This window comes from Pelophylax lessonae (assembly GCF_965119305.1).
Source record: "Pelophylax lessonae genome assembly, chromosome: 12".
Taxonomy (NCBI): Eukaryota; Metazoa; Chordata; class Amphibia; order Anura; family Ranidae; genus Pelophylax; species Pelophylax lessonae.
Genome location: NC_138779.1, coordinates 180,749,147 through 180,763,174, shown reverse-complemented (window position 1 = coordinate 180,763,174; position 14,028 = coordinate 180,749,147). Strand labels below are relative to the sequence as shown.

The 14,028-nt window shown below is 40.9% G+C and overlaps 1 protein-coding gene across 1 annotated transcript in view; it reads left to right on the top strand.

The window, feature by feature from the left end:
- Nucleotides 1-8,753, top strand: part of PRRG2 (proline rich and Gla domain 2) — a 113,549-nt gene extending 104,796 nt beyond the window's left edge. Inside the window, exons 6-7 of the mRNA XM_082273734.1 lie at nt 1,307-1,462; nt 7,899-8,753. Coding sequence (XP_082129860.1) covers nt 1,307-1,462; nt 7,899-7,929 — 187 coding nt within the window. The 3' untranslated portion in view covers nt 7,930-8,753. The remainder of the gene's footprint in view (nt 1-1,306; nt 1,463-7,898) is intronic.
- The last annotated feature ends 5,275 nt before the right edge of the window (nt 8,754-14,028 follow it).

Sequence of the window (14,028 nt, the reverse complement as noted above, 5' to 3'; positions counted from 1 at the left end):
CCCAGGGTCGACTGAGGGTGGTGGCCACCCTCACTGGGACCTCACACAGACAGCGTCCGGCCGGTAGGCTGCAAAGCCCCGGCCTAAGTTTTTGGCCCGGCCACATGCGGCGCGGACCTGCGGATGTGAACCCATCCGCTCCCCCAGCCCAACACAACAGCCTGCTGGAGCTCTTAGGATCCCCTGCCCAGGTCGCTAACCCCCAGTGTGGGCCCGGAGAAAACTGGCCAGCAGCAACCCCAAAGAAAGCTCCCCGTCAGAGCACATGGCAAAAGCCAGCTCGCAACCTCCTGGGAGGGGGGGGGGGGTGAGGAGGTACGGAAGACCCACAGTGACCCTAGAGGGGCTAGAGAGAGGGAGGAGAACCCAGGGGTCCCACCACCGCAGGGAGGGGCCCACATCCACCCCAAAACCCACAAGGGGGAGAGAGGGGACAACTACTTACTATACCATGGAACCGGGTGGGCACTGCCTTGGACAGAACACCTCTCCACTGGAACTGGGGTGCTGTCGGCTAGGAGGAATGCTGCCACTCAGGTCAGGTCGTATGCGTCCTCACAAGACCTTTAACACGCAGGCCAGCGCACATCCAGTGGGGCTATGTTGTGGCTGACCTAGCACGGAGCTGAGGCCTGCGCGCACACGCTGGCCGGACTGGGGAGACCTTAAGGATCTAGAATATCCAGTCTGTCACCCAGTCCAGCAATTCATTGTAGTTCTCACAGGAACAGAAAATAATAAAAGAGGAAAAAATTCAATTTAAAAGGAAAAAATGTTAGGACCAGAGATCCCAGCAAGGAACTAGGTCCTTACTGCTGAGAAGAAGATTCTGGAGTTGTCAGTCAATGAACGAAAGGGAAATAATGAATTTAAGCCATGTTGGAATAGGAATATCATGTTATGCTATGCACCATGAGTTGATGTATTATATGTGATAAATTGTTATATTATTATTATTATTATTACTACCATATTGTATGTCATGTTTTTTCATGAATTAAATGCAATATTTTATATGTACGTTTGTGCTATGACTTTACACATGGATACATTAATCATACATGTGATATTACCCATTTATCCAGCTTCCCTGGATTGCACCCGCAGTTTCATGCAAAGTCCCAATTCCCCCTTGTTTTTATTCATGTTGGAATAGTGCTATAACATAACAAAATGTGGAAAAAGTGAAGCTCTGTGATTACCTTCCGGATGCACTGTATCTGCCTATTATAAGGGTGGACTGACCCAAAAATACGATGAGTTTAATGAGTCTAATTCTTATTTCCTCTTTTTATCTTTGTATCAGGCCCCCAGTAAACCTTACTAGCAATATACCGGTTGGTGAATCATTGCCGTTGACACAGCTACCTTTACCTGAACCCACTGCCCCAGGACTTCCATCATATGAAGAGGCTTTGGAAGCATCGGGCACTTATGATGCACCTCCTCCACCATATCAGAGGTAATTGCGCCTAAAATCCTAGTTAATACTCCAGTAACTGAATTGATTATCATCCAACAAAGATTATGTCCAGGGCAGGGACAAGGGGTGGGCAGGAGGGGAGCTGCCCTGGGCACTGTGGTATCATGTGAGGTGGTAGGATGCCGTAAGGAAGTTGGAGGGGATTTGTGTTGGAATGTGGAATTTGGGGGGTGGCAAGAATTGTTCTAAGATGGGAAATTAGGGGAGGGGGGATGCTAGGAGTGATGATTTAGGGGGATCTGTGTTGGGAGGGGGGATTGAGAAAGAGGATTTGTGCTAGAAGATGGGATTGGGGGGATTTGTGCTAGAAGAGGTAATGTGGTGGTGGAGGGGGGGTAAATATTGTGCAAGGAGGGGACATGTTTTGGGGACATTTTTGTGCTAATAGGGTTGATTGGGGGGGATTTGTTCTGGGGAGAAATTGGGGGATTGAGGGGGAATTTGTGCTGTAAGCGGGGAATTGGAGTGGGGGGAGAGAAGGTGTATTGGAGGGGAAACTAGAGTGGTAGAGGATTTATGCTAGGAGGGGTGTTTTTTTTTTTTTGCGGGGGGGGCATTTATGGTTGGGGGGACAAAGGGGGGCAAGGATTTGTTTTGGGAGGGGGATTTCAGCAGGAAAGGAAATTTATGCTTAAGGGGTAATCATTCAGATTAGTGCTCAGTTTTTTGTGGGGGGATTTTTACTTACATGTTGGGGGGAACGCAGTTTGGCATTTCACCCTGGGCTCTAGATGACCTTGTCCCGGCACTGGTTATGTCCAATCTTCTTTGGTCAAATGAGTCTATGGGCAGCAGGCAAGCCCTTAACTTTCAATAATGACAGTCATCAAGCCCATTGTTGAAACAGTAGTATTGGTAGAGTAGGTCCACTGGCTCCATTACCATGTGTACCTATTTCTTGTGTTTTCTCCAACACAGTATAAATGTTTAGGATGTGAGCCACAATTCTACATTGTTTAGGGTTGGTCATCATAGTAGATGGCCATATCTGTTACAAAGCAGCCTGCTAGATGCTATTAACATGGATTGTTGGGAGACCTGATTTATCTCTAGATGGGCCTGCTTAAAGCTAGTCATACACCCATAGATTAGGAACAGATTGCTCCATCCACACTGAACAGACATTTTTATTATTATTTGGCAAAAGTTTACCAAATATGCACAGCACAAAATAAAATTATCCCCTTTCAACAAAAGATGAACCGCTCTAATATACAATATAATACTTTATTCAACATGATAGTCCCTATATCCTAATACAATGGTTGTATGGTTATCCGATCGCCATATTAAAAACCACTAAATGTCAAATACCCCCGTCAATATAGAAACATGTCACGTAGGGCAATACACATAGTTAGGATTTAGATCAGGGGTCTCTAAACTTTGTAAACAAAGAGCTAGTTTACTGTCCTTCAGACTTAGGGGGGCAGACTGTGGCCAGCGGGAATAAAAAAACATTTCTGGCATTAGTGGGAGTGAGCAGTGCCCAATGTTTTGTATTAGGGGGAGAAATATCACCCCTTTGTTGGTGTCAGTGGAAGAAATGCCGCCCCATTGTTGATGTCAGTGGAAGGAATTATGCCCTGTTTTTGGTGTCAGAGGAGAGAATGTCTCATATCATTGGGATGAATAGTGCCGCAAGGGATGGATAAAGGCAAGCAAATGGCCACATCTGGCCCCAGGGCCACAGTTTGGAGACCCCTGATCTAGATGCAATAAAACACATGTATTATGGTTTCGCTGCCTGAAAATGCATTTCAAGTAGAAATCCTTTCCATTCCTACTGTATGTAGCTAGTTCACATCTATACACTGCAACTTAGTCTGTTTAAAATTAAAGGGCATGTTGGATTTCTGTGCTTTTTGCACATTAAACAGGTACATTGAAATTAATGTTAAATCAAAGTGCATGTATCTTGTAGTTTTTTGTATGTATATATCTGCACAATAGAAAATACTGTTTCTGAAGTTTTGCTGCTCACTTTGCATAATGAATGAAAAAAAAAAAATAGTGTTCATAAAAATGTTCAGAATTGTACATATAAAATTTACAAAAGTGTAACTTCCATAAAAAAATACACAACTTCAAACGTTTAAGGGCCATTTCACATTTACACGTTCATGCAAGAAAATGCATTTTTGAGCTTTTTAAACCATTTTTATTTTCTTTCCAAGTAATTTTAATTTAAGAATTCTAACAAAGCAGTATATAGAGAAACAAAAATTGTCATTGATAGGTACATAGTGGCATGGCAAGGTAGGAGTGATGGTCACAGGCTTCCAGAGGTTCAAAAGAAAAGTAAGGTACACTCCACAATTACAAAAGGTACAGTGCATCCTGAAAATTATTCACAGCACTTCATTTTTTCCACATTTTGTTAGGTTATAGCCTTATTCCAAAATTGATTAAATTAATTATTTTCCTCAAATTTCTATAAACAATACTCCATATTTACAACATGAAAGTAGTTTGTTTTGAAACCTTTGTAAATTTAATAAAAATGGAAAAAAATCCCATGTTCATAAGTATTCACAGCCTTTGCTCAATATTTTGTTGAATCGCCTTTGGCACCAATTACAGCCTCAAGCCTTTTTGAGTATGATGCTACAAGCTTGGCACACCTATTTTTGGGCAGTTTCTTCCATTCTTCTTTGTAGGACCTCATATGTTCCATCAGGTTGGATGGGGAGCATTGGTGGACAGCCATTTTCAGATCACTCCAGAGATGTTCAATTGGGTTCAAGTCTGCGCTCTGGCTGGGCCACTCAAGGATATATACAGAGTTGTCCCATAGCCACTTTACTTGGCTGTGTGCTTGGGGTCATTGTCTTGTAAGATAAACCTTCGCCCCAGTGTGAGGTCGAGTGCTCTGAAGCAGGTTTTCATCAAGGATGGCTCTGTACATTGCTGCATTCATCTTTCCCTTGATCCTGACTAATCCCCCAGTTCCTGCTGCTGAAAAACATCCCCACAGCATGATGCTGCCACCACCATGCTTCACTGTAGGGATGGTATTGGCCAGGTGATGAGCAGTGCCTGGTTTCCTCCAGACATGACTCTTGCCATTCAGGTTAAAGAGTTCAATCATTATTTCATCAGACCAGAGAATTTTGTTTCTCATGGTCTGACAGTCCTTCAAGTGCCTTTTGGCAAACTCCAGGCGGGCTGTCATGTGCCTTTACTGAGGAGTGGCTTCTGTCAAGCAACTCTACCATACAGGCCTGGTTGGTGGAGTGCTGCAGAGATAGTTGTTCTTTTGGAAGGCCCAAGAGAGGTGACCAGGAACCCTGTCAAAGTGACCATTGGGTTCTTGGTCACCTCCCTGACTATGGCCCTTCTCCCCCGATTGCTCAGTTTGGCCAGGCAGCCCGCTCTAGGAAGAGTCCTGGTGGTTACAAACTTTGTCAATTTACAGATGATGGAGGCCACTGTGCTCATTGGGACCTTGCTGTGGAAATGTGTAGAAATGTTTCTGTACTCTTCCCCAGATCTGTGCCTCGATAGAATCCTGTCTACAGACAATTAATTGGCCTTCATGCCTTGGTTTGTGCTCTGACATGCACTATTAACTGTGGGACTTTATATAGACAGGTGTGTACCTTTCAAAATCATGTCCAATCAACTGAATTTACCACAGGTGGACTATAATCAAGTTGTAGGAGCATCTCAAGGATGATCAGTGGAAATGGGATGCACCCAAGCTCAATTAAGAGTGTCGGGGCAAAGGCTGTGAATACTTATGTACATGTGCGTTTTTTTTTTTTTTTTTTTCATTTTTTATTTATAATAAATTTGCAAATATTTCAAACATACATCTTTCACATTGTCATTATGGGGTATTGATTGTAGAATTTTGAGGAAAATAATGAATTTAATCAATTTTGGAATAAGACTGTAACATAACAAAATGTGGAAAAAGTGAAGCACTGTGAAAAAGTGTATTGGTGAATTATTCTGATAGAAGGATTCAACGCCTTTAAAAATCCCCTTTATTTCAAAATGTTTTTCCTTCCTGTCAAAACCAGCTACCTGACCCCCCCCCCCCCCCCAAAAAAAAAAGCCCCATTTGTATTGAGTAGTTGGAGAGGAGGCCTGAAAGCAGGACTTCCCCTTTTGGGTGAAGCTTTGCATTAATTCACTTTAAATATCCAAAGCAAACTCACCTATCCATCCATGTCTCCATGCTTTTATTTTGTTGAGAAATCATTTTGAAGCACCCCCCCCCCCCCCCCAGCATTTCTTTTTGAGTACGGGCAGTTGATTCATGTAGTCTTTTCTTCCTGGAATAAGTCTATCCTTAGTACAGGCATGCAGATAGGAGGCTGTGCTTGGCTGAGAAAGCCCTCCTCCATCCCCAACTCCAAAGAAAAAAGATGCCCCTTAAAACTCCTGGGATGTATGACTTTGTTTTGGCCCAGGCCAGAAATCAGGAAGCAACTGACAAAATGTAAAAAAAAAAAAAAAGTGAATATAACACCCTTTCTTATCTATTTAATGCTAGTAGTATGAGAATTACAAATAGTTACGTTGATCAAGAGAGTTTGGTTCCCCTTTAAGGTACATAAATGCTCAAACTGTGCAGTTTGCCCTATCTTTTAAAGACACAGCATGGTAGCACAGCAGGGCCTAGCCTCATACGGAAGAAAATGATTTCTACTTTATGTTCATTATATGCAATAAGATGTATCTGTATCATTGCAGATATAGTTAAAGCAGGCACTATTGGATTTAACAGCCTGCTGGGTCTGAGCCTCTGTTTTTTTTTTTTTTTTTTTTTTCCTCGGGTAATAAACAGGAATTTTCAATGCTAGTTGGTATGTTGAATACCAATGTATGTTCACCTAATTTTTTTTTTTTCATGTGCACTCTACAGGACAGCGCTGGAGGGGGTGGGAGGAACTGAGCAGGGCTATTGCAGATAGAGCAATCTGTTATCAACCTAAAGAGCTGTGGGAAGAGCTAGGCATTGCTATTAACTGATAGGGCTGTCAACAGTGCCTGTATAAGCAGCAAAAGCAGCATCGAGGGTGACAATGCTAAAGTGATTTTAGTGCAGAATGAAAAGTGTTGTCACACTATCAAAGGAAGTTCCTATCCAATGGTTCTACTGGCAGTATTTACAAAATATTACAGGGGTGCTTAGAAAACCGAGAGCCCATTCTTGGTATGGGCAGCAGTGTCATGTATGTCATAGTTTGACCAAAGTTCTTCTTAAAAAGAATGTCGCAGTTTAAAGCGGAGTTCCGGACACTACATTTTTTTTCCCAATAAAAATACCCCCGGGACAATCAGGGCTAGTACATTCCACAATGGATAGCCTCTGAACTGTCCCGGGTCGCACTTACCTTTTTAGAAGAAATACTTACCTAGAAAATTTCTTCAGCGCTGCCATCTTGGATTTGGGCAGCTGAAGCCAGCGCGTCCTCTTCTGCGTCCTCTTCCGTGTCCTCTTCAGTCCCACAATGCCCTGCACCGGCCCCGCTCGTCACTTCCGGTGCAGGCGCGTCATCCCTCCACAGCTTCTGGGCATGCCCAGAAGCTTTTTAGTGGGGAATGAGGCGCCGCACCGGAAGTGACGAGCGGGTCCGGTGCAGGCGCATTGATTCCTGGGAGCGATGAAGTTCAGCTCCCAGGAATCAATGCAAAGAGGAAGTGATGGCGCGGGCTGCGGCCTCAGAGGGAGGAAGTGGAAGAAAGGTGAGTATATTTTTCTTCAATAACAAGGTAAGTAAACAAAAAAAAATTCGTAACTATCCATTTCTTTTGCAGGTGACCAAAAGCAAGCGGATGGCCCCAAATCGATTATGTCGATTTTGTGGCCGGAACTCCGATTTAATGTAACCATCAACTGGAACACAATAGGGTTGATTTAGCTAGGGCAAACAGGCAGTTTACTTTGCAAGAGAATTTTCTCCTAGCTTAGTGAATGAGGTAAAACTCTGCTGACTTACATCATTCAATCACGTTCAAGAAAAAATACTTTTTTTTTTCTCCTTGCACGTGATTGGATGTTCTTTGCAAAGGAAAAATTCCCTTACAAAGTGGACAGTCTATTGGCTTTTAGTAAATCAACCTTAGGCTCTTTAATGTACCTTCCAGTTTTTTTTCTTGATATAAATCGAATTAAATAAATACGTAAACAAAATCAAACTGTTACCCACTATTGAAGGAAATGATTTTGGCCAATGTATGTTAGGACACAGAATCAGACATCTTCAACCTCACCTGTTCCATAACCCATTGCGTCAGGTCATACTAGGTCAAATATATTACACACAATCCTAAAAATATTGGATTTAAAAAAAATAGTCAATTTGGGAAAAAATATTCTGCTTGTAACCTCTACAGTATGGGCAATCTCAAGTTTGTTCTATGTATGATGACTAGGTTATTTTATTTCCATTCTATTTAGAGGTTCCACCAGATCGAATGAGCCCAGCTGAAGATGAAAGGTTGCAACTGACTCGCACGACAGGGAAACTCATGTACAGTGGAACAATTTTTTTTTTTTTTTATTTTAATAATGCTACTGAAATAAACAGTTACCAAAGAGACGACCACTAAACCAGGATCAAGACTTTATTAATGTTTACGCTCCGCTAGAAGCAGCGGCTTTATCGGATCCCCAGGATGCAATCTCAGTAACTGAATTTGTAACTTAATATGAGCCATCACACTCATTATCCATTGCACAGGCACACCAAGATTCCGAAGCTGTCGAAGGCTTACATTAATGTAAATCTTTTCCTGACTTGAAATACGCTGCTGTATGTGTGAAAATTTATTTCAGGGATCACAAAAATTGCTCCAGAAGGCTGAGAATACCCTACAAAGATGACGTTTTCCAGGTGGAATCTGAAGTCTAAGCAGCCGGTTACTGGGCCGAAGCTTGACTTTAGTTTAGTTCAAGCTGAGTTCCATATTTCAGAAGTAATTGCCTCCATCCTGTAACATCCAGCCGTTCTCTAAATTCCAAAGGAAATTCCTCTAAATCTGTGATGGACGTGACTTCAGAGATTATTCCACACATCCAAAAGCTTTCAGATTCCCTGCCTGAAGGCCTTAATGTGTACATCCAGAGCAATGTATTTCAGGGCACGTCAAGCTGACAAGCTTTAACGCAGCTGTCAATATAAAGCCTTGGATTTGCAGCATTCTAAATTACTTTTAATGACACGGGGAGAAGGGTATACTGTGAATTTTTAGTGCTGAACAAGGCCAGAACAAACAAGATGGCTGTTGTGTGTATTTTTGAATTTTTTTAATATTTAAAATGACAGCCGTAATACCTACAGCCAAGAACAGCATAAAAGAGAAAATATATTGTTTAAAGGTGCAATTTGTGTTTTTTGTGTGTTTTTAGTAATAAAAAAGATGTTTTTTGGACTAGAATCTGCATACACATTCTTTCTCTGTTCAGGGAAACCATATGACGCTGGAAGAGCATTATTTTAAGGGGACCGGTAGGAATAAAACTATAAAAGCTGTCACTGCTGCTTTGTATTTATATGTTCCATCTCTGAGACCTGTCATCCATTCCTTTACTACCTACGGAGGATCTGTCTGCTGAGGTCAGACAATGCTGGCCATGTCTTTTTTTTGGGTCAATAAATGGCTGGATAGTGAAGCAAGTATGACAGTCCTGGAGGTTTAAAGCTAAAATCCAGACTAACCAAATATATTGTCTAAATATTAACTTTATGCGTATTCTTCCTTAGCCTCCTTTTTTGTGTACTTTTTTCAGAACTTTGCAGTAATTCAGCATAAAACAACCCCTACAATTTGCCTTTGCTCCGGAACTTCTTGTAATAAAGACCAGTCACTGCTGCTTTCTCTCCTTGTGCAGGGTGACTGGTCTTGCACCCGACCCCCTTTTTTTTTTTTTTTCAAAGGCAGCCTGTTGTGGGCAAACCACATTGCCAGTGCATAGCTTTACTCTTTGGGCAGGCTATATGCAGCACTTTGATGATGCGATAAGTGTCAATTTCTTGATTTTAAAAAAACATTTGGTGCACAGAAATTGGCTTTCTATCCTTGGCTATTGGGAAATTATATTGTGAAGTTTTTGTGCCCAGGGTTCAGCCTTAAAAGAAATAAGTTTCCATATTTTGTTTTGATTGTTAGATTTAATAAAGAAATTATAGAAACCTATTCTGTAGACTGCATGAGTGTCAGAACTGTAGGAAGTGACCAGGGCATGTGCATTCGAGCCCAGAGGTTGGGGGGCTCGAAAAACAAAAGCTAGTACAAGAATCTTATTGCCTGACTTAATTTTTTGAGAAGGGGAATCTAAGCTATGCATTCTATAGATGGGAATTCACTTAGTCTATGTTCTACGTAGGGATCTTTAGGAATTAAATGGATTTAAACAGAAAAACTGGAATTGTAGATCTCCTGGCTGTCAATGTATAATTATTTCAGGGTTCTTCTATGCCACAGTACTAGCATGTGGTACATGAGTCAAGGAACGCCCATCTGAACCTTTAGGGATGGCTGCTTTGGTTTGTGACAAAATCCCTTTAAGGAAGGAACATTATTTTGATGGGCTAAACTCTATACTTGCCTTCTCAACCCTACTATACAATCTGATTCCTCATGGATTCTCTAAAATCTATGGTGAGTCCATTGGCTATAAGGAACAGAGGTGGAATCAAAGAAAGAAATTTGGAGGAAGTTTAGACCACCAAGTATACTTTTTAAAAGTAAGCATCATTTTACACTGCCTGTTTTCACCATCCCTCCAAAATAAGATCGTATCAAGTAGAGGGCTTCTTTAATAGTTTGATTATGAGTTTAGTGCCCACAACATGACTGCCTCCAATGCTTGTAGCAATGCGATTGTGAACCCCCCTCCTCATGGCGGAATGTCAAATAAAAAGCATTAAACCACTGCAGGTTGCCTATGGATAATGTTTACATCTTTTCTTTATTAGTCATTTATTGTGCCAATGTGTGGGAATATGGAGAGTGGCCGTATGTTTCATAGTTTTTATGTGTATTGGAAACACATTTCATTTAATTGATGCCTTAATTAAATTTGTATTTTTAAATAAAGATTATTTGCTAAGAATTTGTCATAATTTTGTAGTGGTTTTTAAAGACTACCACCAGACACCAATTACAATCAATCCGTGCAATGCTAGTACAAGCCAGAAAACTTTACAGCTCAATGTGGCTAAATCTTCCCTTGAAATTTTAGCTAAATTTTTTCCCTTGGAATTCATTGTGACCAGACTTGGTATGATTTTTAACATGTTTCTGGGCAGTATTAGAGGTATCTAATTTTGTGTGGTCCGAAGTCCCTTTCTGTTATCTATTTAGGATGGTATTTGTATTTTCACTGGATGAAATTCAGGCGTTCACAGGGATTAGGCAAATAGGGCAGTCTGATGTAGATGATAAATGGCAAGAGAATTTTAGCCCTACCTGGAGATGAGATTGAAGTGTTAGGGTTGGTGTAAGGGTTATGTTAAAGTTGGAGGATGGGTCATACAGGTGCATCTCATAAAATTTGAATATAATCAAAAACTTAATTTATTTCAGTAATTCAATTGAAAATGTGAAACTCCTATATTTTATATAGATGCGTCACACAAACACAGTGATATATTTCAGGCATTTCTTTCTTTTAATATTAATGATTATGGCTTGCAGCCAATGAAAATCCAAAATTTAGTATGTCAGAAAATTAGAATATTACATAAGACCAATAAAAAAAATAAAGGATTTTTAGTACAGAAATGTTGGCTTACTGAAAAGTGTGGCGAGGCATGGAGGCGATCAGCCTGTGGCACTGCTGAGGTGTTGTGGAAGCCCAGGTTTCTTTGATAGTGGCTTTCAGCTTCTATGCATTGAGTCTGGTGTCTCATCTTCCTCTTGACAGTATACCCAGATTATCTATGGGGTTTAGGTCAGGCGAGTTTGCTGGCCAATCAAGTGGAGCATTTGTGGGACTTCCCCATTGACAGAGCAACTTTGCTATGGGCGTAAAGCGATCGGTTGCAGCTGCAGCATGTAAACAACCCTGTCTGCTGCCTACTGCACCTTAAAGCGGAATTCCACCTAAAAGTGCTGCTTCCTCCCCCCTCCAGTGCCATATTTGGCACTTTTCGGGGAGAAGCGTATACCTGTCATAAATGGGTATCCGCTCCCACTTCTGTTTAGGGGCACTGCAGCGACCTACGTCATTTGCGGCCCCTCCTCCTCCTCCCTCCGCTGCCGTCTGGGAGACGCACACAGGTCCCAAAAGACAGTTGGACCATTCAGAAAGCGTTTGCGACTGCGCAGTAGGAAACAGGTTGTGAAGCCGCAAGGCTTCGCTTCCTGTTTCCCTTAGTAAGGATGCCAGCACCCAAAGGGGATAGACAGGTCGGCTTTGGGTACTGACATTGCGCGCTCCCAGGCCAGGTAAGGTCCTTATATTAAATTCAGCAGCTACAGTATTTGTAGCTGCTGACTTTTAATTTTTTTCCCCCAGGCTGGAATTCTGCTTTAAAGAGGGGAAGGTTGGCGGGGGAAAGAAATGCAGCTCAATAGCAAATTTTTGCCACCTCCCCAACTGCAAGTCTAAACAAGGCTTAGAGCCTCATTCACGTGGGGCATACTACAACAAGGCTATGTTTAGCTGCACAGCGATGCACAAGTATTTTCCCATGCAGGCAGTCATATCAATGTCAATTGGGATACAGTGGCTGCAGGGGAATGCACAGGTGTTCCGTGCACTCCTGTGTAGGCAGTTCCATTCATGTCAATTGAGCCATGCACCTACACCCCAACAGATGTCAGATTTGTCCTTACAGCTGCTGCATCCCATTTGACATGAATGGGACTACCTGCAGATGGATGCACAGAGCACCTGTCTGTGCATCCCTATATGGGTAAACACGGCTTTTCATATGGCCCGCTATGGGCGTACGCTTTAGTACACTGCATGTGAACAAGAATTTAGCAGGAATTTTGTAAGTTATGTTGTGTTTTGTATGCTAATAAGAATTTTAGTGTTTTTTGCATTAAACCAACGATTTGATAAACATTTGCGCTGCAAACTATTGTGCCCCTATAGTAGCACCTTCTTTTTATTCTACTGCTTATGTGCTTCCAGTAAATGTTTTTTTTTTTTGGGGGGGGGGGGGGTCTTTTACAAAATCCGAAAGCTGTGAAAAATTAAAACCTTCAGATTTATACAGAAATATGCTTATTTACAGTTTTGCGTACATTCGATTTTTCACCATTTTGCAAAAAGGAGCAATTTAAAATGTACAAATATATGTTATTTATTAACTCAATTTGCGCAAATATCATGGGGCCCAAAAAGTTAGTAGCACCCTCTACTGGTCATGTGCCTTCAGAAAATATATGGTTGGAGGTGGTCTTTTACAATATCTGAAAGCTGTAAGTGAAAAATGAAAAACTCCAGATTTTTTGAAAAATTTGTGTTTTTTTACAGTTTTGGCATAGGTTTGATTTTCAACATTTCCTATAAAGACGCAATTTAAAATGTACAAATATTTTTTATTTATTAACTCAATACAGGTTCAACTTTTATATTTAGTAGGAATTAAGAAGGAATTTGTAACATTTGCTGTGTTTGTATGTGCTAATAATGATTTTAGTGTATTTTTTGTGTAAATATTGATTTGATAAACCTTTGCGCAAATTTCATGGGGCAATAAATATCAATATCACCTTCTTTTTATTCTACTGGTCATGTGCTTTCAGAAAATATATGGTCTGGGGGTCTTTTGCAATCTCTGAAAGCTGTAAGTGAAAAATTAAAACCTCCAGATTTTTAGAGAAATGTGGTTATTTACAGTTTTGCGTACGTTCGATTTTTACCATTTCGTAAAAACAATTTTTAAAATTTACCAATATTTGTTATTTATTAACCTAAACACAGGTTAAACTTTTATATTTAGTAATAATTTTGTAAAACTTGTGTTTGTATCTAATAACATTGATTTTTTTGTGTATTTTTTAGCAAAAATATTGTTTTGAGATATATTTGCGCAAATATCACGAGGCCCTTTAAAAGTGGTAGCATTCTCTTTTTTTTCCTAATGGTCATGTGCTTTCAGAAAATATATGGTTTTGTGGGTCTATTAAAAACTCTGAAAGCTGTAAGTGAAAAACAAAAAAGCAATGGAAAAATTGCAAAAACGGTCTGGCCACCTGAGTTTAAAATTGGAGCACAGGGCCTGGCAGTGAAAGGGATTACCCAGTATTGGTACTTTGACAGTACCAAGTCCTGCTGGAAAATTAAATCAGCATCTCCATAAAGCTGGTCAGCAGAGGGCTGCATGAAGTGCTCTAGAATTTCCTGGTAGAGGGCTGCAATGACTTTGGACTTTATAAAACACAGTGGACCAACACCAGCAGATGACATGACTCCCCAAATCATCACTGACTGTGGAAACCTAAACCCCATAGAGAATTTGTGGGGTATTGTCAAGAGGAAGAGAATGTCACGGAACCATGAACCAGACGTACAACAACAGATAAGTGAAAATAAGAAGGCTTTATTGAAAATCAAGCTGTAAAGCAAA